General features: G+C 41.1%; 1 protein-coding gene across 9 annotated transcripts in view; it reads right to left on the bottom strand.

The window, feature by feature from the left end:
• The window catches only part of dpf3 (double PHD fingers 3), a 143134-nt gene that overhangs the window by 65523 nt on the left and 52991 nt on the right, over window positions 1-24620 (bottom strand). For 8 of the 9 annotated variants that reach the window (XR_015757996.1, XM_043698365.2, XM_043698366.2 and 5 more), the window contains exons 2-4: window positions 22487-22647; window positions 12449-12556; window positions 2827-2951 (exon numbers count right to left, since the gene is read on the bottom strand). Coding sequence is in view for 8 of the 9 variants with exons in the window: in XM_043698365.2 (XP_043554300.2) it covers window positions 2827-2951; window positions 12449-12556; window positions 22487-22647 (394 nt within the window). In the remaining variant the exon portion in view is untranslated. The remainder of the gene's footprint in view (window positions 1-2826; window positions 2952-12448; window positions 12557-22486; window positions 22648-24620) is intronic. The other variant, XM_087990186.1, reaches the window with a different exon arrangement.

Genomic DNA, 24620 nt, shown 5'->3' with positions numbered 1-24620 from the left:
AACACACTTGTGATTTTCCAACATTTCATTTCCAGTATAAGTCACATCACAGGGTGGAGCACTTTGTTATCATTGAGAAATTGGCTCATGGCCATCGTGCAGATTACAGTCCTGAGCATCTTTTGTCAAGACGTAAAGGAGTTGGAAAGCCACAGAAACTGTCAGATAATTAGGCACTAGTCGGACCAAAGCCGGAATATTGTAAATTACTTGTGGCCCCTTATCAAACTAGAGATATACTGACATTGGTAGCAGTCAATAAGCTGATACCACATATGGAGGGACTATCGTATGAGGAGAGGTTGAGCAGGTTGGCCCTGTAAACATTGGGAATTTAGAAGAATTACAGGTGACCTCACTGAGACATGCAAAATTCTTTAAGGACTTGGCAGGGTAGATGGAGAAAGATTGATCCCCCTTGTGAGAGACCAGGATCAAAGAGAATAATCTCAGAATAAACAGTTGCATATTTAAGACAAAGGTAAGAGGAATTTTTTCTCTCAGGACATTAGCGAATTTGTGGAATTCTTTATCAGAGGGCTATTGAGGCTGGTCATAATAAGACTGAGAAAGCTAGATTTTTAATCAGTAAGGGAATCAAGAATTATGGGGAAAAAGGGAGAAAAATTGAGTTAAGGACCATCAGTCGAGCCACAATCTCAAATGGATGGCAGAGCAGTCTTTGTGGGCTGAATGGCTTACTCCTGCTTCTGTGTCAACTGCTCAGATTACAGCAAAATACTCTGTATTCATACACTCCAGTTAAAGTACAAAAAAAACTTGGAATAATAACTCTATTGGAAAAATTAACAGAATAATAGATTATTTAACAATTCCCTTGGCAAAATACAAATTCTGTAAAATAGACTGTGCTGTAGGTAATTCTCCACTCCAGGAAGGAAAAAAAAAACAAGAGAGAGAGTGTAGTAGGGAGAGATTTACTGCAGCTTCCAAACCCAGCAACTGCTACTGAGAAACTAAAACTAAAAGTCCTGGTTCTGTGGGAGCTTGACCCCACCCATTCAGGCTGCTTCCATTATTCTAACTTTTAAAAAAAACACCAAGACCTCACAAGCTGTTTACTCAAGTGGCTCTGAGTAGACTACTTGCTACCTGTCTAGAACATAATACTTCGCAGTACAGGCCCTTTGGCCCTCTATGTTGTGCCAACCTGTGGAACCAATCTGAAGCCCATCTGTCCTACACTATTCCATTTTCATCCATATGCCTATCCAATGACCATTTAAATGCCCTTAAAGTTGGAGAGTTGGAGGCAGTGCGTTCCATGCCCCTACTACTCTGAGTAAAGAAACTACCTCTGACATCTGTCTTATATCTATCACCCTTCAATTTAAAGCTATGTCCCCTCATGCCAGCCATCACCATCCATGTTGACTATCCCTAATCAACTTATTCCTCTCAAAAGGATTATAAAACTTATCCCTTATAACCTTTTCCAACACTTTATCCACAACCAAAGTAGTTTACTGGTCTATAATTACCAGGGTGGTCTCTACTCCCCTTGAACAAGGGGACAATATTTGTTATCCTCCAGTTTTCTGACACTATTCCTGTAGACAATGACAACAAAAGAGCAAAGATCAAAGCCAAAGGCTCTGCATTGTCCTCCCTGGCTTCCCAGAGAATTCTAGGATAAATCCCATCTGGCCCAGGGGACTTATCTATTTTCACACTTTCCACCTCCTCCTTGTAAATCTCAATCTCATCTAGTCTAGTATCCTGAATCTCAGTACTGCCTCCAACAGTAGTAGACTCTCCAACTTTAAGGGCATTTAAATGGTCATTGGATAGTCATATGGATGAAAATGGAATAGTGTAGGATAGATGGGCTTCAGATTGGTTCCACAGGTTGGCACAATATAGAGGGCCAAAGGGCCTGTACTGCGAAGTATTATGTTCTAGACAGGTAGCAAGTGGTCTACTCAGAGCCACTTGAGTAAACAGTGAGGCCTTGGTGTTTTTTTTTTAAAAGTTGGAATAATGGGTGGGGTCAAGCTCCCACAGAACCAGGACTTTTAGTTTTAGTTTCTCAGTAGCAGTTGCTGGGTTTGGAAGCTGCAGTAAATCTTTCTCTTGATGTCTTTTTCCAGTGTGAATACTGATGAAAAAAAATTTAGCTCTTCCCCTCTCCTTGGACTTCATACACAACTTCCCACTACTTCCTGAAGAAGGGCTTATGCCCGAAACGTCGATTCTCCTGCTCCTTGGATGCTGCCTGACCTGCTGTGCTTTTCCAACACATTTTTCAGCTCTGATCTCCAGCATCTGCAGTCCTCACTTTCTCCTAACTTCCCACTACTGTCCATGATTGGCCCTAATCTTTCCCTGGTCATTCTTTTATTCCTGATACACATATTGAAAGCTCTCTCTCACACAGCAGAAGGCTAGCACCCCTCGTAGACCTTAACTGAATGATTGTATTTTGAGATGTGGACTGGAAGTGGAGAGTATCAATCAGCCAACTGTAGTATAATTAGGACACAGGATAGATTGTATCGGCTGGACAGAATGAAGTGGAAAATTGGGGGGCGTGGTTAGGCAGGTCAAGGAAATCACTGATTAATGCCATACAGAAAAACTGCCCATACATGCAACTAATAGTCAAACAAGGCTCATTAGGAGACATATCGTACAAAGGGAAAACAATATTTTTAAAAAACCCAAAATCAAAATTCAAAGTTTATTGTAAATATTATGATGAAAGGAGACTGATATTTCATGGTGATATCTCCATTTACAAAAATCAATTACAATTACCCTCCTTGAAATTAGCTGGTCATCACCTAAAATAATAAAATGACTGACCTGAATTTCACTATAGGCTTCATCATCTTTTGAGTCATTTCTTTTCTCCAGTGCCTCCCCACGAAGCAGAGCTTCCAATGTTGTCCCTTCAGCTGACACACCATCCTTTTTCAAGATTTCTCCTTCTACGCAAAAATGTAAATATATATTACAGTAATAAAACCTAACTGGAGTTCAAACATGTTGCTCTGCAAAAGATGGACACAGACTTAGCAAGCAACCCCACCTGCAAAGACATGACAGGACAGGGTGGGTGGTGTCAGGCAGTAGTTTGCAAGAATGTGAGTATTGCTGACAGAAAATTAAAATAGAAGGGGACTAGTTCCTGAGAAAGAACTAGACCGAAGGGTCTGTTTCCATGCTGTACATCTCTAGGACAGTATTAATGATGTCAGTAACTTGGGGTCCATGAAGTTGAGTGGTCAGTGGTCTAGTTAAAAAGGAGCTAGGTCTCAGGGGCAAGTTGAGTCAGAAGTGATGTGAAAGGAGATGGGGCAGAAACTTCAAGATAGTCAAGACACTTGTAAAACCTTGTTACCATTTATAAGCATTAGCACTAGTTTGTGCAAATTAGGTGAAATCTGATGAGTGTTTATTCTGTAATTTAACTGATTACATGGTATTAATTACATAAAGTCCCATCCAGGTCAGTTTTTAAATCGTACAAATTATTCTTAACCCTTCTTCATTTAACCCCATTGCATAAGACCTGATATTCCCTCCAGTCTCCTGTATTTACTCTACTTTCCCTAACTTGAATATTGCTGCCTCGATGGTAGCCCGAGTCATGGGTTCCACATTCTTTAGCATTCTGACTTTGAAGGGGATCATTATGATACTAGTTTTGGTCTCTCCACCCCCCCCCCCAAAAAAAAAGTGAAGAATCTTCTTTACATCTACTTTAATAAATCCTTTCAAAAGCATCAAATCACCCTCAGTCTTTTCTTTGTTTGAGCAAACAATCCCAAGCTGAACAGTTTTTGCTGAAGAGAATAACATCAGTTCTGGAGTTCTCCCCGTAAATCTTAATTGCATCTTTCTTAGTGCCTCTATCTCTCTTATAACACAGATGCCAGCACTGTTCACTGCATCCCATATAAGCAGAACAAAACTGCACTGTTTTTCCAATTCCATCCTTCTGGTAACAACTGACATTTCTTCTAGCTCAGAGGATTACAGGAGGTAATTGAATCAAATTAATGCACTTAGCTTGCTTTTCTTGTATTAATTAGTCGTATGAATCTATATTGCCACTTTTTGTACATCTGGATCCCTCTGCTGCACGGCTTCATTTTTCTCGATTGACCTCCATATTCCTCCCACAAAAATGGAGCATTTTCATAGGTGTGGGAAAGCAGATGATCATAAATCTTTGATGTTTGTGGAAAGGGGTTTTAACTGTTGGCTTACAACAGACAGGGTAAACTTACACGGCCATTAGCTTTGACTTCAGTTCAGTTCAGTTCAGAAAACCAGTGTTGACTTTAGAGGCCAATTTCACTTCTATCCTGGGAGAATTCAGGGAATAAGTCATCTCCGCAGAAAAGTTGATTAGAAATCTGCAGTTATTAGCCATGAGAAAGTTGAAGCATGTCAGCAGATTTGGAAAAGGACTCAAACTATCTGCAGTCCACAGTAAAGAAATGATCAGGAGTCAGGTGAATAGTTGAGATAGAGGTGTAAATTCTCTGAATAGAATCTCTGTAATGGATAGCATCAAGAAATAGATTGAAACTTTATTTTGTGGTGGTGGTGACATCATTTAAAGAGTCTTTTGTATTTAGATAGCTTGTTGTGATATATTTTGTTTGTGTTAAAAATGTTCTGTTAAAGAAAATCTGCACGCATTTGTCAACACCTCAGTGACTGATCACAACCTTAACCAACTAAATGAAAACAACATCTGAAATAGGACTTGCTTTATAATACAGTCAGCTGGGACTATAACATTATATTGAAAATCCCTTGGATAGGTGAGTACCATTCTGTACATTTACTGATGGATTTTTAGATCTGTCAAAGTCTTCCTTGTATTTGGTTTTGTTTGTAAATTAGATTGTAAATCATTTATTATAACATTATAAACTGTGGTTCAAGCACCAAACCTTGTGGAATATCACATCCTACACTGTTCCTGCCTGTGTAATAAACTTTTAACTTTAAAATACAAAAACACAGAATTGGTGCGGTGTTAAGAAAGGTAAATCAAACAAACTATGGAGGATCGGTGACATCTATTTTTAAAGGCCTGAAGAGTACAGCAGGAAAGATGAAGAGACAACAAGGGACGTGTTCTATTGTTAAGTAAAAGCTGAAAATTGTGCTGTGCTGGGAGAGAAGAGCAGCATGCGGGGTATCATTATCCTGGGGCTTCAAAGGAATGAGGAAACAATCACCATGGCAACAAAGATAAAGATTGTAATGCAGAGATGCATGAAGAAGAGAAAATTGTGTCAAAGTATTACAAATATTACACACAGCATTCCTTCAAATTTAAGGCACGTGTTTTGTTTTGAAAATAGTTAAGATTGAAATTCCTTTCTATACTAAGTATAGGCACATGTGCTGGAGGTACAGGTAGTTATTTTTTAAATCATGTGCAAACATGTTGCAGAGGGGGTCCCTTAATACAATGAATATAGTATAGCATTCCATAATCTTTTTGATGAACAAAATCCATAACTACTGATTCTGGAACAAATTTATAATGTTTCACATTGTCACCTGCACTTTAAGTGCTATGACTTTGCTCAGCAAATTGTAAAATAGAAATGCTTGCGAAACATTCTTAAGCCGAGGATTGCATCTATTTCAGAATATGCTCTCAACCCAGGCAGAAATGCTGCCCTAACTCTTCCTCTCCCTGGGGTCCCAATACTAGAATAACCCAGCTGTAACAGAGCAATCTGTCATCTGCGCACGTAACAGATTCTGTCAGAAGACAAAACAAATCTGTCAAGCATAGTAAAAAGAAAGATTAAATTAGCCAAAAACAAAGCAGCCAACAAAATAATATCAATGGAAAGAGAAAAAGACAGCAGAAATATTTCAGCAAAAACCATTAAAACCATTAAAACCTATTTCAGCAAAAACCATTAAAACCTAACAGAAAACATGATTTTCCCTATAGATGCCCAAAAGCAGCATGATGCATTGGCACTACAAGCTGGAATACAAATACAGCCAGATTTCAGGGACAAAGTCACCTTCAAAACTGAATATTAGGTACGATGTAGTCAGACATACAGCCACCTCTTTCCCAGCAAGGAGCAAACAAAGCCAACTACAGCAGCTGACTCTATCCACAGCCCATTGTTTGCCTATATCTTAGTCTGCAGCATCATGGTATTTTATATAGAAAGGCAAAACAAGCCATCCAAATTTTTAAAGGAACTGCCTAATTAGCTCAAAACACTGTACGCTTTGCTCAAAATACTGCATTTTTAATCCCTTTGGGATAAGAAACTCTTCACTTGACTTGATTGAAGCCTTGCAGTGTATTTTATAGTGTAAAACAAAAATCTGTACAACTAAACTAAACAAATTAATCCAAATTAGCATGAGGAATCATTGCTTTGAAAATGCCACTAATCATGCTGTCATCTCTTTCATCACTCCGCTGATGGAAGGTAAAGCTTGCAATGCGGAGATGTAAGAGGAGAAAATTCTGTCAAAGTACTACATCCACAATTCCTTCAAATTTAAAGCAAACCATTTGTTTTTGAGTATGCCCGAGAACAGTATAGAAAGGGATTCCAATCCTAACTAAATATAGGCATATGTGCTGGAGGTACAGGTAGTTATTTTTGAAATCATCTGCAAACAAGCTGCAGATTCCCTTAATACTTAGCACTGAATCTTAGCACATAAAATATTACACGGCAGTACAGGCCCTTCGGCCCTCGATGTTGTGCTGACCTGTGGAACCAATCTGAAGCCTAGCTATCCTACACTATTCCATTTTCATCCTTATGTTTATCCAATGACCATTTAAATACCCTTAAACTTAGGAGTCTACTACTGTTGCTGGCAGAGCGTTCCACACCCCACTATTCTCTGAGTAAAGAAACTACCTCTGACATCTGTTCTATATCTATCACCCCTCAATTTAAAGATATGTCCCCTCATTCCAGCCATCACCATCCAGCTCTCACTGTTCACCCTATCTAACCCTCTGATTATCTTGTATGTCTCAATTAAGTCACTGCTCAACCTAACAAAAACAGCCTCAAGTCCCTCAGCCTTTCCTCATAAGACCTTCCCTCCATATCAGGCAACATCCTAGTAAATCTCCTCTGAACCCTTTCCAAAGCTTCCACATCCTTCCTATAATGCGGTGACCAGAACCAAACACAATGCTCCAAGTGCGACCACACCAGAGATTTGTACAGCTGCAGCATGACCTCGTGGCTCTGAAACTCAAATCCCTCTACAAATAAATGCTAACACACTGTACACCTTCTTAACAACCCTATCAACCTGGGTGGCAACTTTCAGGGATCTATGCACATGGACACAGATCTCTCTGCTCATCTGCACTACCAAGAATCTTACCATTAGCCCAGTACTCTGTATTCCTGTTTCCCTTCCAAAGTGAATTACCTCACACTTTTCCACATTAAACTCTAATTGCCACCTCTCAGCCCATCTCTGCAGCTTAGCTATGCCTCTCTGTAACCTGCAACATCCTTCACCACTATCCAGAACTCTACCGATCTTAGTGTCATTCGCAAATTTACTAACCCATCCTTTATGCCCTCATCCAGATCATTTATAAAAATGACCAACAGCAGTGGCCCCAAAACAGATGATTGCAGTACACCACTAGTAACGGAATTCCAGGATGAACATTTCCCATCAACCACCACCCTCTGTCTTCTTACAGCTAACTAATTTCGATCCAAATTTCTAAATCACCCTCAATAACATGCCTCTGTATTTTGTGCAATAGCCTACCAAAGGGAACCTTTTCAAACGCAGTACTGAAATCCATATACAGAGGAACCTCGATTATCCGAATACCAATTATCTGAGAATTGGATCATCCGAAGGAGATCTCTCGGTCCCAATGGACACATTGCATCAAAGAGATGTTTCCAACAGTGATCTCTATCTCTCTATCTCTCTCTCTCTTCTGGAGTTCTACACAGGGATGTACCCTAAAGCCCCCCCTTCCTCAGATAATCTCTCCAACACTGTCCTGTACAGGGCAAAGGTGGAACCCGCTGAAAAATGTGTTGCTGGAAAAGCGCAGCAGGTCAGGCAGCATCCAAGGAGCAGGAGAATCGACGTTTCAGACATGAGCCCGAATGGATGCTGCCCGACCTGCTGCGCTTTTCCAGCAACACATTTTCAGCTCTGATCTCCAGCATCTGCAGTCCTCACTTTCTCCTCAAAGGTGGAACCTGTCAAAACGTTACAGTAAAAAGTTGTGTGGGGGGCTGTGGCTGCGTGCGCGTTATTTGGAGACTTACCCCATAAAGGCAACTGCAGCAGTCTTGTTGTTGGTGTCCGTTCCAGCTGCCGCGGAGAGGGGCAGTGTTGGGGGCAGGAGATGGTGTTGCACGGGGTTGGGGGCAGGAGGGGGACGTTGTCGGACGGGGCCTCGTGCGTTGTGCTGCTGCAGTCTTCTGAATGGGGAGCAGACTTTAAAAACTCTGAGCCCCAGAGAAAAGGCATTTAAATTGATTATCCGAACGAAATAGTGCCTGCCCATCTCGTTTGGATAATCATGGTCCTCCTGTATACTACAATCCATTGCTTTACCCTCATTCACCTGTTTGGCCACTATCTCAAAAAACTCAAAAGGTTTGTGAGGCATGACCTACCCTTCACAAAACCGTGTTGACTATCCCTAACCAACTTATTCCTCTCTAGATGATTATAACTCCTATCTCTTATGACCTTTTCCAACACTTTATCCATAACCAAAGTAAGTCTATAATTACCAAGGTGGTCTCTACTCCCCTTCTTGAACAAGGGGGCAACATTTGTTATCCTCCTCTTTGAGAAGCAAAGCCCATCTTACTTTTGTGAACAGGCAGACAGTAGCTAGGCAAGTTTGCTCATTGGTTTTCAAAATATTTCAGTGGAGTGGGATCTGGGTTTCCTCATGATCAAAGGCAAAAACTGTAACAGCACGAGAGAGTTCGGACAGGGCAGAATAGTGGGAAGGTAAGGAAAACCTTAGTTTCCAACTTGTGTTAATCCAAAAATAAAACCACTGACAGCTTAAATGTAAGTGGCAATCTAATGAAGGACTGAGGAGAATATTTTGTGTAGAATTACAAGGTTTTTATTTAAATTTTTAAAAATCTTCTAAATTTGAAATGCTGAAAACAGAATGTTTTGCTTGAATAGAATGAATTGGAGGGTTATTCAGAAATGCTGTGTCCTTTAATCTTCTCATTTCCTCAGTTTTACTAAGTGAGCGCTTCCCACAGATAGGACATACAATGCTGCTACTCAGTGTTAGTGATGGAGGGAAGCATCAATCAAATGGGCTGCTTTGTCTTGGATGGTTCGAGCATCTATAACGTCGCTGGATTTGCACTTATCCAGGCAATTGGGGAGTATTCTATCACACTTCTGACTTGTAGATGGAGGAGAGGAGAGGTGAGTTACTCCCAACCCTGAACTTGCTTCTATAGCCACAGTATCAATAATAGTCATCCAGTTTCTAATCAATTATAACTCCCAAAACATTGATACTGGGGAAATTAGTCATGGTAATGCCACGGAATGTCTCGGTCAAGATACTGTCTTGTTGGAGGTGGTCATTGTCTGGCCCTTAAGTAGCAAATAACAAAGGTGACACACTTATTCAAGAAAGGCTGCAAAGAAAAACCTGGGAACTATAGACCAGTAAGCCTAACATCTGTTGGCAGTAAGTTATTTGAGAAGATTCTGAGAGATAAGGTATACATGCATTTGGAAAGACAGGGCTCGATTAGGAGCAGTCAGCATGGCTTTGTGCGTGGGAGATCATGCTTGCAAATTTGTTGAGCTCTTTGGCGAAGTGACTAGGAAAGTTGAAGTGGGCAGGGTGGTAAATGTAGTATATATGGATTTCAGTAAGGCCTTTGATAAGGTTCCAGAGCAGCCTACCATTTGGAACATTAGAATGCATGGAATCTGGTGGGGAAATAGACCAATAAAAAAAAAATTGGAATCCTGAAGAAGGGTTATACCCAGAACGTCAACTTGTCCACCTCCTGATGCAACCCTGGCTTCCTGTGTTCTTCCAGTGTCCTGCTTGTCTGTTTTGGAATCCAGGGGGGAGCTGACAAATTGGACACACAATTGGCTTGATGGTAGGAGGTAGCGGATAATAGTGGAAGGATGCTTGTCAGACTGGAGGCTTGTCAGACTAGTGGAGTGTCTCAGGGGTCATTGCTGGGCCCATTGTAGTTTGTTATCTACATCAATGATTTGAATGAGAATGTACAAGTCATGATTAGTAAATTTTCAGATGACACTAAAATAAAATATATTGTGGACAGAGAGGAAGGTTCTCAGAAATTGCAGCAGGACCTTGATCAGCTGGAGAGGTGGACCAAGAAATGGCAAATGGAATTTAATATAAATAAGTGTGAGGTCTTGCATTTTGGAAAGTCAATTCAAGGCAGGAGCTTTGTGGTGAATGGTAGAGCCTTAAGGAGTGTAGTGGAACAGAGGGACCTTGAAGCGCAGGTTCTCTGAAAGTGGAGTCACAGGTGGACAGGACAGTGAAGGCAGCTTTGAGCACACTGGCCTTCATCAGTCAGGCCACTGAGTATGGAAGTTGAGAAGTTATGTTGCAGTTATACAGGATGTTGGTGGGGCCACATTTGGAGTATTGTGTTCAGTTTTGGTCACCTTGCTATAGGAAGGATGTTATGAAACTGGAAAGGGTGCAGAAGAAATTTACAAGGATTTTACTAGGACTCAAGGGTCTGGGTTACAAGGAGAGGTTGGACAAGCGAAGACGTTTTTCTTTAGAGCACAGGAGACTGAGGATCTTATAGAAGTGTATAAGATTGTAAGAGGCATGGATAAGGTGAATGCATTCAGTCTTTTTCCCCCAAGAGTTGGGGAATCATGGACTAGAGGACATCAATTTAAGGGGAGAGGGGAAACAGTAAAAAGGAACCGGAGGGGCAACGTTTTACACAGAGCGAGGTATGTATACGGAATGAGCTGCCAGCAAAAATTGTTGAAGTAGGTACATTAACATTTAAAAGGTATTTGGACAAATACATGGGTATTAAAGGTTTAGAAGGATATGGGCCAATTGCAGGAAAACGGGGTTAGTGTAGGTGGACATTTTGATCAGCGTGGACCAGTTTGGGCCAAAGGGCCTGTCTCTATGCTGTAGGACTCTGACTAACTGACTGCACCTACTTTGGTGCAGCAATGGCCTGTTTGGAATACTTTTCTTTGTATTTATATTGAAGTCCTAACTGCAGATCTTGGAGGCACTATGATTTGTTTTTGTTTTAGTGGATTGATCTCAAAGCAGTTTTTAAATTCATTGCCATTTTGCTTCTTGGTGTTAAGTTCCAAGAAGAACCAGGAAGCCAAAATATTATGTAACAGGGAATTTATTCAGGTGGCGTTCACTCTGCAAGCACCAGAGTTAGACAGATTGAGTGGTTTTCTGCCCATGTTAACTATTGTTAGCTATTTAATGCTAACTAGTATGTTGTTATTTCTTTATTGTTCCAGTTATTCTATGAAGGTCTTTAATGTTTAACTTTTCAAATTTTGTTTGTATTTTACTACTTTGTACCTAGGTACTTTTGTACCCAAGGTGGTGCCGTGAGACTCAACATTATACAATTTTCACTGCACTGCTGTACTTGAGTACACGTGACAATAAAAATCTAAATCTTAATATGGCCAAAGATGTCATGTGATCAGATTCTAAGTGTGACAGCCCATCATACTCACTAAATACACAACAAGATACATTCCATTTGCCCAAAACATGTTGGTCTTCCAGCACAAAGTTACATTTGACTTAGTGTTGCAACATGGCATATTCCAAAGTCAACATCTAGGTGCTGAGACATACAAAAGCTTGCAGGAGGCGCTGCACACAGTGGAGAAAGATTGCCGTTTAAGGCATTTCAACAATAGTGAACAGAGGGGCTGATGACTTGTATATCCTATTGGGTTCCAAGTCTGTCACCATGTAGAAAGTGTCATAGGTTTTACACGTGGATTGAATGTACTTAACAGCATGCTCAATGAAGAGAGTTATATTTTGTATTTTCGCATAACCTAACGAAGCTTTTTGATATTTTATGATCTAAAGTACAATTTTGTAAAAAAGAAAACTTTTCTTCAGCAATATGAACGAGAGGAATTTCATACCAGTTGTGATACTTTGCCAACAGGTAAGTTGTCAAAAACAAAAATACAATTCAATTTTAAACAGACTAGTCAAAAAGGTATTTTTTTCCTTTATTAAAGATTAAAACAGAAATCAAATCACTAATTGAAAATTAAATAAGCCCCGCTTCTTCCTCAATACAAAACAAATCATACATTTTTAAAATGTATTTTGCAATTTTGAAGCATTTGTTTTATAACCTAAACCTAATGGTATAAAGGAATATTGGCTGATTTCAGCACTCACCAAACTTGATTTCACATAGTCTCAGCCTGGGGTCTTCAGGGGGATGCAGGCGTCTCTTCTTTCGCCAGCAGCGTGCAGGGTAAGTGTACAACTGCCCTGGCGCCACCCCTACAAGATATATCAATCCTGGATCAGAACCCCATGTGCATGAGACAGTTAAATAAAAGCATAAATTCTTTACAGTGAGCTAGTTTTAAATAATTTTGCTCAGGGATTTTCCTTCAGAGTTAGAGGATCAGTGGCCTGATTTTCAACCCAATTCTCCAGATACACACAGATTACACAGACCAGAAGGAAATTAAGAGAGCAGCAACTGGATTGTTGCGTCCATGAAATGGTTACTCCACAAGTGGTCAGGGCAGTAGCTAGGTGGCCATTAAGAAAGGGGAAGGAAGTACAGACATTTAAAGGTTTTTACTGCTCTAAAACAGATATTTAGCATTAGATAATGATGGAAGTGACAATACCGTAAAGCATTGCAGTCTAGACCATGATACTAACTGGTGAGAGAATACACAAGAGGGAATTGCAAGGTATTGAAATGCAGCCAGACCTCATAGTTGGGAGCGTACTGTTTTTTCTGTAGTGCATTATGCCAGGCTAAAAAGGTTATCACAGACAGGACCCAGAAATTGGGGTATACCATAGTACCAACGGCACAGACCCTATCCTATAGTCAGATTTTCCAGAGTTAGGGAAAGAATAAATAATTTGGATCCTCAAGGTTGGTTTTCTCAGAATGACTCAGCCTTGTGCTAGCAGGAATAGCAATAGGGTGTTGAAGAGGAACCACATATTGCTGAATGCACTGATTCTTGGTTTGTTTGGATTATTTCTAGACCAGAAGATACGAATTTAAAAATGGAGATGCTGCAACAACTCAAAAAGGACAGAGAACTGTAGTGGTTAGGGAGGGTTGAAACTACATGCAAGCAAGAATATAATGTGTTCAAGTAAGATAGGGAAGGAGACAAAGGGAGGTGGGTTTGAAATAGAGATTTAATGAAGACATTAAAATGTTAAAAAAGGAGTTGTCCTAGAGTGGACAGGGGCAGAACCATTATGATTGGCAATTGGTTTGACAGAATGTGGTAGTAAGTAGCCCAAGCAAAACCAGAGTTAATGGGAATCAGTGGGGGGAAAAAAAACTCTTCACTGGTTGGTGTCATCCTAGCACAAAGAAAGATAGCTCTGTCCATTTGATGTCAATCATCTCAGTCCCAGATCATTATCATAGTTCAAGTAGGTAATAGCAAGGGAAAAACTATAGATCCCCAAACAGCAGTTCAGCAATGGGGTACAGTACAAACCAGGAAATACTGTGGGCTTCTAAGAAAGGTTACAACAATAACTGGTGATTTTAATATGCATTCTGACTGGAATAATTAAATTGGCAAGAGAACACAAGGAAGGAGATTGATTCCCCACATATTGACCTAAGAAACAAACAGGTAGAGTAGCTTTTTATTTGTCATTTCTAATACAACTGATACAGTAAAGCAGACATGCCATTCTGGATTGGGTATTGCACATTAAGGTGGGATTAATGATTGACCTCACAGTAAAGAATTCAAGCTGAGTGTTCATAATATGCAAGAATTTCAAATGCAGTTTGAGGGTGAGAAACTAGAGTCCCACCCTAGAATTCTGGAGTTAAACAAAGTTAAACATAGGCATAAGGACAAATTTAGCCCAAATGGACTGGGCTGAAAGACAAAAGGTAGGACAGTTGATGAGCAGTGGCAGGTGTTTTTCTCCCAACTAAATTATATTCCAGTGAGGAAGAAAGGTATAAGGGAAGGAAAACACATCCATGGCTAAGCAAAGAAATTAAAGATAACAATGACATAAAATAAGGCACCCCATGTTGCAAAGGCCACTGGCAGGTTGGAGGATTGGGAAATTTTAAAATTCAACAAAAATGTTACTAAAAAAGTAATAAGAGAAAGTAAATTATGAAAGAGTGGTAGCACAAAATTTAAAAATGGATAACAAAAACTTCTACATGTCTATAAAAGGAAAAGAGTAGCTGACGCAAATGCTGGTCCATTGGAGTAGGAGATTAGAGAATTAATAGTAGAGAACAAAAATGGCAGAGACAATGTATTGGCTCACTTTTCATGGTGGAGGATGCTAGTACTATCTCAATAGCAACAGGTAATGCAAGGATCATAGGAAGGGAGGAACTTGGAACAATCACCACTTGGGAAGAAAAATACTGAGTTAACAATTGAGATTGAGGGCAGGGGCAAGTCCCCAGGGTCTGAAAGCCTATACCCTAGAGTCCGTAAAGGAAGTGGCAATAGATATGGTGGATCTACTGGTTATAATAATCCGAAATTCCCTCAAATGTAGGAAAAGGATTGGAAAGATGCTAATATAACACTCCTATTCCAAAAAAGGAGTCAAAGTAGGAAACTAGACTAGTTAGTTTAACATCTCTCATTGGGAAATTATTAAAATTCTTGATTAAGGAAGTAATAACAGGACATTTGGAAAGTCAACTCGCAATCCATCAGAGTCAGCATGGTTTTATGAAAGGTAAATAGTGTTTGACTGGAGTTCTTTGAAAATGTAACAAGCAATGCAGATAACTGGGATTTCTTTTAGGCATAGTACATAGAGTAATAGAGGTGTACAGCACAGAAACGGACCCTTCGGTCCAACTTGCCCATGGTGCCCAGACATCCTAACCTAATCTAGTCCCATTTGCCAGCACTTAGCCCATATCCCTCTAAACCCTTCCTATTCATAAAACCATCCAGATGCCTCTTAATGCTGTAATTGAACCAGCCTCCATCACTTCCTCTGGCAACTCATTTCATTCACCCATACCACCCTCTGCATGAAAAGGTTGCCCCTTGGGTCTCTTTTATATCTTTCCCCTCTCACCCTAAACCTATGCCCTCTAGTTCTGGACTCCCGCATCCAGGGAAAAGACCTTGTCTGTTTATACCTCAAGATTTTATAAACCTTTAAGGTGACCCTTCAGCCTCCGACGTTCCAGGGAAAACAGCCCCAGCCTATTCAGGCTCTCCCTATAGCTCAAATCCTCCAACCCTGGCAACATCCTTGTAAATCTTTCAAGTTTCACAACATCCTTCTGATAGGAAGATCAGAATTACACGCAATATTCCAAATGCGGCCTACATGCAATATGACCTCCCAACTCCTGTACTCAATATTCTGACCAATAAAGGAAAGCATACCAAATGCCTTCTTCACTATCCTGTCTACCCGCGACTCTATTTTTAAGGAACTATGAACCTGCACTCCAAGGTCTCTTTCTTCAGCAACACTCCCTAGGACCTTACCATTAAATGTATAAGTCATGCTAAAATTTGCTTTCCCAAAATGCAGCACCTCGCATTCCTCAGCTCATTGGCCCCTCTGATCAAGTTCCTGCTGTAATCTGAGGTAACCTTCTTCACTGTCCATTACGCCTCCAATTTTGGTGTCATCTGCAAATTAACTAACCATACCTCCTACGTTCACATCCAAATCATTTATATAAATGATCAAAAGCAGTGGACCCAGCACGGACACTGGTCACAAGACTCCAGTCTGAAAAACAATCCACCACCACCCTCTGTCTTATACCTTCGAGCCAGTTCTGTATCCAAATGGCTAGTTCTCCCTGCATTCCATGAGATGCTAATGATCTAAACTTCCATTTGATAACGTGCTACACAAATGTTACTATACAAGGTGAATTCACATGGAAATAGAAATAAGAGTCCTTTTCTGTTGACAAGTTGCAACTAGTGGGGTTCCACTGGGGTCAGTCCTTGGGTACAACTATTTACAATCTATTTCTGGATCAGTGGTGCTGGAAGAGCACAGCAATTCAGGCAGCATCCGAAAAGCTTCGAAATCGACGTTTCGGGCAAAAGCCCTTCATCAGGAAGGGCTTTTGCCCGAAACGTCGATTTCGAAGCTTTTCGGATGCTGCCTGAATTGCTGTGCTCTTCCAGCACCACTGATCCAGAATCTGGTTTCCAGCATCTGCAGTCATTGTTTTTACCTATTTACAATCTATGTTAATGACTTGGATGCAGGCATAGAAGGTACTATAGCCAAATTTGCAAATGACACTAAAATAGGTGGGACAGTAAGCTGGTATAAAGAAATACATTTACAAATAGATATGGATAAGTTAGGTGAATGGACCAATTTTTGGCAGATGGAATCCAATGTGGATTAGTGTGAAGTTGTCCATTTTGGTGAGAAGAATAGAAAGGCAACTTATTTTCTAAATGGAAAGAAATTTCAGAGTGCTTCAGTGCAGAGGAGATCTGGATGTCCTCGAGCAGGTAATAAGGCGACAAATGGAATTTTGGCATTTATTGCTAAAGGGAGAGAGTATTAAAGCTGTGAATTGTTGTTAACTTAAGTGTTGAACACACTTGGAGTATTAGTGAGAGTTTTGGTCACCTTAATTGGAGGGATGTCAGGTTGCTGGCAATTCATGGGACATTCACTAAATTGATTCTAGAAGGGAGGTGCTTGATTTATGAAGACAGTAGTTTAGGAGAAAGTCAGGACTGCAGATGCTGGAGATCAGAGCTGAAAAAAGGTATTGCTGGAAAAGCACAGCAGGTCAGGCAGCATCCAAGGAGCAGGAGAATCGACGTTTCGGACATGAGCCCTTCTTCAGGATTCTCCTGCTCCTTAGATGCAGATTGAATAGTTTAGGCCTATACACTCTGGAGTTTGAAAGAATGAGATGAGATCTAAATGGAGGTTTACAAGATGCTGAAAGCTTTTCAAAAAGTAGATGTGGAAGGAAGTTTCCTCTTGCGGGGCAATCTTGAATACAAAGTCTAGTTTTAAGGATAAACAATAGAAAAATTAAAACAGATGAGGAGGAATTACTTCTCTCAAACCCATTGTAAATTCGTGGAATTCATTCCCCCAGAGTGCGTTGGTTGCCTGGACATTGAGTAAATCTGACCAGGAGATAGAAAGATTTTTAATTAGTAACTGGTTCAAACAGGGCTGGACAGTAAAAAGACGACTAAGATAAGATCAGCTGTGATCATACTGAATGGTAGAGTAGGCTTGAGGGCTCAAATTGCCTCCTCCTGTGTCTAGTTCTTTTGATATGATGTTCTTCTATCCTCACAACCTACAACCTGTCATCTCAACGACCTTCGAATCATAACGGGTTCAGAAGTGGTGATGTTCATGAATCATTTCACAACGTTCAGGATTGTTCAGAATTCTTCAGATGCTAAAACAGTGTTCAAATGCAGTAAAATATGGACATTTTCAAAAGCTTGGTCTGACAAGTGAGAAGTAATGAGCACCATTTCGACCACACAAGTCACAATCTTTGACTGGAGCGAATTTAACTATTTCTCTTAGACATTTAATGGCATTACCATTCATTTTCCCCATCGTTAACAACCTGTGGGCTACTACTGACCAGAAATTGAACGAGACTAGCCATACAAATACTGTGGCTACAAGAGCACATCAGAAAGTAGGAATCCTGCAGCAAGGAATTCACATCCCAATTCCTCAAGCATGGTTTATCTGCAAGGCACAAAACAGGGATGTATGGAATATTGCCTACTTGCCTAAATGAATACAGCTGGACACCACCAGAAAAAAAAGCCCTGCATTAGCATCCACAATGGTATCAGTAATGTGCATGGTCCACAAGATGTAAAGAAATTCACCAAAATTCTACCGAGAGAACCCTCCAAATCTTCGACAACTAGATCTAGACGGACAAGGGCAGCACTTACATGGGTACACCACCAACTGCACATTCTCCTCTAAGCCACTCACCATTCTAAATTGGAATTACAACGCTATCCTATTCCTTTAGTCTAAATGAGTCATAATCCTGGAAATGTCTACCTAACACCATTGTGTACACCTAAACCAAATGGACTGCAGCAGTTCAAGGCAGCAGCTTACTAGCACCTTCTCAAGGGCAACACGGGATGGACAATAATGGAAGTGTCAAGCCACCACAGGGAGTGAGAGAGATACAATATATTTGCACTGAAATGACATTGTAGTGATTGCAACAAGGTCAGCCAAGTGGACCAGGTTAAAAGCTACAATGAGGGAGCCCTGGCTGACAGATCTAAACAGAAGTGTTAGAGATTCTGTTCACTCAGAGCTGGCTCTGACAAAGCTGGACCAGCGACAAATACTAAGCATGTGAGACTTGGTGGCAGGACACCAATGTTTGTGGTATTATTTCAGTAGCAACGAGAGAATAAAAATGCTCCTGAAGAAATCTGCCCACAACAGCTGTCTGAATTGGGTAAGCATTTCTGGCAACATGCAGTTATTTTGGAAGCTTGACTCGTTTGACCCTGAAAACTGGACCTAGTACATAGAAGGAACTTTTTTTTTTAACCATAGGTAAATGACAATTGGGGCAGACAAAAAGCAATAAGTAATTCTGACAGCTTGTGGACTGGCAGGTTTCTCGATAATCAGGATCCTGACGTTTCCTGAGGCACCCAGATTCTAAAACCTTTCAACAGGTAACAGATTCAGTTAAGAAATATTACGACCTCAAGTCTAATCTAATTCCTAAATGCTATCGGTTTTATTCGGCAGTTCGAGAACGAGGGGAAATCAGTGTCAGGATTTTTGAGGAGTTAAGATGACTGGCAGAGACTTGTGACGTTTTGTTAACCCTGAATGAGATGCCAAGAGACCATTTGGTACATGGGATTAATGATGTAACTGTGCAAAAGCAGCGACTGGCCAAAGCCCACCTGGACTTCAAACAGCCACGGCATCTGGCTTTGTCATTAGAAAATGTGGCAAATGGAGCATATGAGCTACAGATTAAGCCAATAGAAATGGATACCCTTGCCAGGCCAACTGAGCTTGGGGAACACCACTTGAGTGAAGATACTTGCACAGCCTCATTCATGATATTTCCTGAACAGAAATAAGTCAGCCCACAGCAAAGCCCCAAAACAAAGTGAAGCCTTGGCAAAATGGTTAACACTTCGTTCAGGATTCACGCTGGCAAGCCACTGTAATTGGTGCTGACATGCAGACTCAAGACAGGAAGAGTCCCACTATGCCCTAATTGAGTAAGAGAACTCAGACTGGTATACAGAAGGGTACACAACCTAGAAAGCCCACCCACATCTGGTTTGGAACAGTTAAATTGCTTAGCGACATCCAAATCAGAGCCAAATCAAATAATGATCTGGTTAAATGGTCACCTGGTTCTAACAGAGGTTGATGCTAGCACAGCTAGATCAGTGATTGCAGAACCAGTCTTTAACAAAATTTGTTCTGGATTCCAACCTTTAAGTTTGTGAAAGACCTTGGCGAGACTGAGAACCTGAGCCAGGGAAGCCTTACAGATTAAGGGTACATTTTGGTTCCAGTCTCACATGAGAAGCAGCTGGTTCAATTACCACTGATTGTAGCACAGTAAATAACTTGGTTGGATCCAAGCCTGATGGGGGAAAACAACCAGAATTGAAATTTTCTGGACCCAATGAGACCTGACCACCAGACAGTATGGCATACTACTAGGGGGAGCAAGAGTGATCGTCCTGAATAAAGATCACCATCAGATTCTGCCTGAACTCCACCAGGGTCATCCAGGGTGTCCAAAACAAAGATGCTGGGGACAGGTTATGTCTGGTAGCCAGGAATGGATGCAGACATTGCTGTGTTGGTGTCCAGAGTGCCAAAGACAAAACAAAAGGCCAGTAGCTCTCCCACATTCATGAGAATAGCCAGATAAACTCTGGATTAGGTTACACTGTAGTCTCAAGAGCTCAACGTTCTTAATTATTGTGAATGCTCACTCAAAGTGGTTGGATGTGATACTCGTCAGACAGGGTGACGACAATAGAAAAGTGGCAAACATCTTTTGCCATACACTGCTCACTGATGTGTTGGTCACAAAAAGCAGGCCATTTACCCGAAGGGAATCTGTGTATTTCAATGGCATTTGACACATAAGGATAGCTCCATTCCATCTATTGTCCAATGGTCTGAAGGAAAGAACAGTCCAAACTTTGAAGGCAGGCTTAAGGAACCAGCTCACAGCTTCACTCGATAGCAACCTACCCCAGTTCCTAATTGATTAACTGGACCATTCAACTACAAGGATAGCTCCAGAGTTGCTAATGGGGAGAAGATTCAGCATCAGGTTAAATCTGATCTTCCCAGACCTCTGGGGTCAGGGGGTGGGGAAAGAAAGACGAAACGGCATCAGGAACACCAATACTGGACATAAGACTCAGCTAAGCGAGAGAGATATTTTATTCCAGGGACAAAGTTTGGGGTCGGAATCACTGGAATGGCCCTGCAAGGGTAAAAGGCATAGCCGATCATGCACGTGGACTATATGAAAGCTGCTAACTTGTAAATGGCGTAGGAGCAAAACATACTTGCCACCTCAAAACAAAGACTGTCAGAATACTAGTGTTCTCTCCTTCTGTCCAGAATGGAAGAAACCTTGGAGTCGGAGATGGACACTGCAGATGTTGCAGCCTTGATCCCTTTACTGCCTGAAGCAAAAGGTGAATTTCTTCCAAATGCTCAGGCGCAACAGTTGTGCCATGGTCCGATACAGGTTATCTGTATCTGAGGCTCAGTCAGAGAAACTAGACCCGGTGTGAAAATCACCCAGAAGAGGTGAGAAGAAAAAGAACAGGTCTATGTTGCTGGACTTGGAGGGGGAGGGATGTAGTGATTGCAAAAAGGTCAGCCAGGCAGACCTCATTAAAAATAGAAGTTCCATGAGTATGGATGTTAACCTGGTCTAGAGAGATAGAAAGCGTTTTGAAAGTTCTGTTCACTCTGGAGAACTGGATCGGAGGAAGCCGAATCAATTTAAAGTACGATACATGCATAACAGTCAGAGGACAACAGCACAGAAAAAAGCCTTCGGCTCATCAAGTCTGCACCAGGCAAAAAGGACTTAACTACTCTAATCCAGTTTCCACCATTTGGTTCCTAACCTTAAATGCCTTGTATCACAAGAGCACATCTAAATGCTTCTTAAATGTTATTTTACCTCCATGTAGGCAACGAGTTCCGGATTCCCATCATCCTCTGGTTGGAAAAAACGTTTCCTCACATCTCTTCTAAACTTTCTCCCCTTTACCTTAAATCTACACCTTCTGACCCCTCCTGTCAAGAAGGCAAGTTTCTTCCTGTCTACTCTACAAATCCCACTCATAACGTATACGTTCTAATAAAGACACACTGTTTACTTTCATCAGTCAAGGCACAGGTAAGAAGAGCAGGGAGGTCATGTTCGAACTGTACTGAACTTTGGTTAGATGATAGCTAGTCATTCTGGTCCCTCTACTATAGTAAGGATGTGACTGCACTAGAAGAGGTAGGTTCATCAGGATGTTGCCTGGGATGGAGAGCCTTACATATGAAATGAGGCTAGATAAGCTCAGGTTGCTTCCTTTGGAGCAGAGGTGGTTGAAGGGGGAACCTGATTGGAGGGGCATGGATGGATGGAGTGGAAGCAGCTGTTCCTTTCATTTATTGGGAATATGACAAGGGGGAATGATTTTAAGGAGAAGGGTTTCCATCCAGAGGGTGGTGGGATGCTGGAATGCACTGCCTGGGAGATGGGAAACCTCACAACCTTTAACAAGTACTTGGATGAGCACTTGAAACGTCATAACATTCAAGCCTATGAGCCAAATATTGGAAAGTGGGACTAGTGTAGATTTAAAGTAGCTTTTTTGTTGATATGGACTTGATGAGCTGAAGAATCTCATCTGCACTGTATGATTCGGAGATTGCCTTGTTTCACATGGGATAGGGAGCATTTTAATTGCATGGAACAGGCTGGAAAAATCAATCCATCATTGCCGTTCATGTTCCCAAAGCACCTCACTTTAAACTGTTCAGTATCAATTTAAGTGAGCACCCTGCAAGACTTAAAATTGCCTGTTAAAATTTCAAACCTACAGTGATACTTCAGGCATGTTGCGCCATGTCAGAAACTAAACAGTGAACTCCTCCCCCCTAGCCCGCGCACCCCCCCCCCCCTTCCAAGTGGACACAAACCTGGGCCTCTGTGCCTCTTTTCCATCCAAATGTAGCAATTATTTTGTGCGACACCAGTCTGAGAGTCCAGAAATGGCAGACGGACACTGCGTTCTGCACACAGCCGGGCATTGTAATTCCGGCAATGTTCAATGGCTTCCTTGTAGAACTGTTCTCCTAGTCTATAGGAAGACAAGAAGCAATTTATCATTAGAGAAACATCCAAAACCACACACACAAAAGTTTACATTAGTCTAAAGCAAACATTCCCAAACTATGATCATGACAGAGTTAAATTTGTGATTACAAGCTCAGAGGCAGCAGTAACTGCTTTTTGACAACTGCAAGACTCCTTCGAAAGAATCCCATTGTTAGAAGCCATAACATAGAAACAAGTTATAATGAGGATTATGGTAACAGAGAATCCCTATTGCAGCCCCATAGCAATGCCCTAACCACTCGAGTTGACCTGCACGGTTTGAATTTGAGTTAAATGCAGAGTGTGTGAAACCAGAGGTTGGGCAAGTGAGAGATCTTAAGGGTTAATCGCTTGCTAAAGTCAAAATTTTTGTTTATATTTAACAACTAACTAAAATCTACTGTTTAAAGACATTATTTCTTCCTGGTTTAAATGGGGACTAACAAGCTGTCAGAGCAGATCTAATTAATGAACTAGAATTAAGCTGACTTAAGTGATTTAACTGATTTTTGATAGAACACAAATAATTTAAATTAATTGAAATAAATATTAACAAAATATTAACATCCGGATGCCACAACAATCCATGATAACAACATCCTGTGCTAAGTATCTACAGCTTGAGGAGCTTCAATTAAGTGTCTGAGCTGAGCCACAGACATACGGTAAAGGAAGTTTCCATAAAATAGTTACATTATTTAGGTTAGTTAAAATGACATAAACAGGGATCAGAGACAGGGAGGTGTGACTAGGAGTCAGGCAGGTAAAGGGATTTGAGAGCATGTGGGTGGTTGGAGGAAAGGCAGTCAGCCCTTGCAATTGTCCAACGTGTTACAACACCATAAGACAGAAGTATTTAGCCCATCAAGTCTGCTAAGCTATTCTGAGATTGCGATTAATCTCAATTGTCAACATTCTGCCTTTTCCTGAAAACTTTGATTCCTTTACCTCTTCCTCAGTCATATTGATGACTGTGTTGGTGCTGCCTCGTGCTCCCGCAGGTTATCAACTTCACCAACACCTTTCACCCTGCCCTTAAATTCACCTGGATCATTTTTGATACCTCCCTCCCCTTCCTGGACCTCTCTGAAAACCGACTCACCACTGACATTCATTTCAAACCTACTAACTCTATCAACTACACCTCCTCTCACCCACCTTCCTGCAAAAGTGCCAGGCCATACTCCTAATTCCTCCACCTCCGCTGCATCTGCTGCTAGAATAAGACGTTCATCAGGATATCCAAGATATCCTCCTACTTTAGGGATCACAGTTTCCCCTTCTCAATAATTAAGAATTCCCTCAACCGTATCTACTCCATCGCCCACACTCCTGCCCTCAAACCTCCCCCCCACACCGCCCAAAAATGAGAGTCCCCTTAATCTTCATCAACCTCCAAATCTAATGCATCATCCTCTGACATTTCTACCACTTACAAATCAGAAAAACAACCATTACAACTTATAACCACTAAAAAGATATTTCCTTCCCCACTCCTTTCCACTTTGAGCAGTAACCATTCACTCAGTGACTCCCTCATCAACTCTACACTCCCCACCAACCTCTCTACCAGACCCGGTGTTAAGTTCTTTTACTCTTGTGGTTCTTACACATTTGATGCAACTACAACACAGCAACTTCTGTGAACAAGCAACCAAATTTTATTAAGCACAGTACAGTACAAGCTTTGGAAAAACCCTGATCACTCTTTGCCATATTTGAGAGTTTTGTCCAGGGGTCTCTCTGGAGGAACCTTTAACATACACCCCTCAGTAACAAAGGACACAGTCTGTCCTTTATACAAAACTATGAACATCACAGTTAGTACTGTCCCAAGACAACCCTCAACTATCCCCTCAGTCACATGCCACTCAAGATACAATGCAGTGACCACCCCATCTCCAGAAACAATGAAATTCAAATCATCCCTAAATGGTCAAATCTGTTGCAAATTGT

Source organism: Chiloscyllium plagiosum, unplaced genomic scaffold, assembly GCF_037043375.1.
Source record: "Chiloscyllium plagiosum isolate Xiang-an unplaced genomic scaffold, Cpla_swu_hap1 HiC_scaffold_8, whole genome shotgun sequence".
Classification (NCBI taxonomy): Eukaryota; Metazoa; Chordata; class Chondrichthyes; order Orectolobiformes; family Hemiscylliidae; genus Chiloscyllium; species Chiloscyllium plagiosum.
This window is presented reverse-complemented; position numbering and strand designations above follow the sequence as displayed.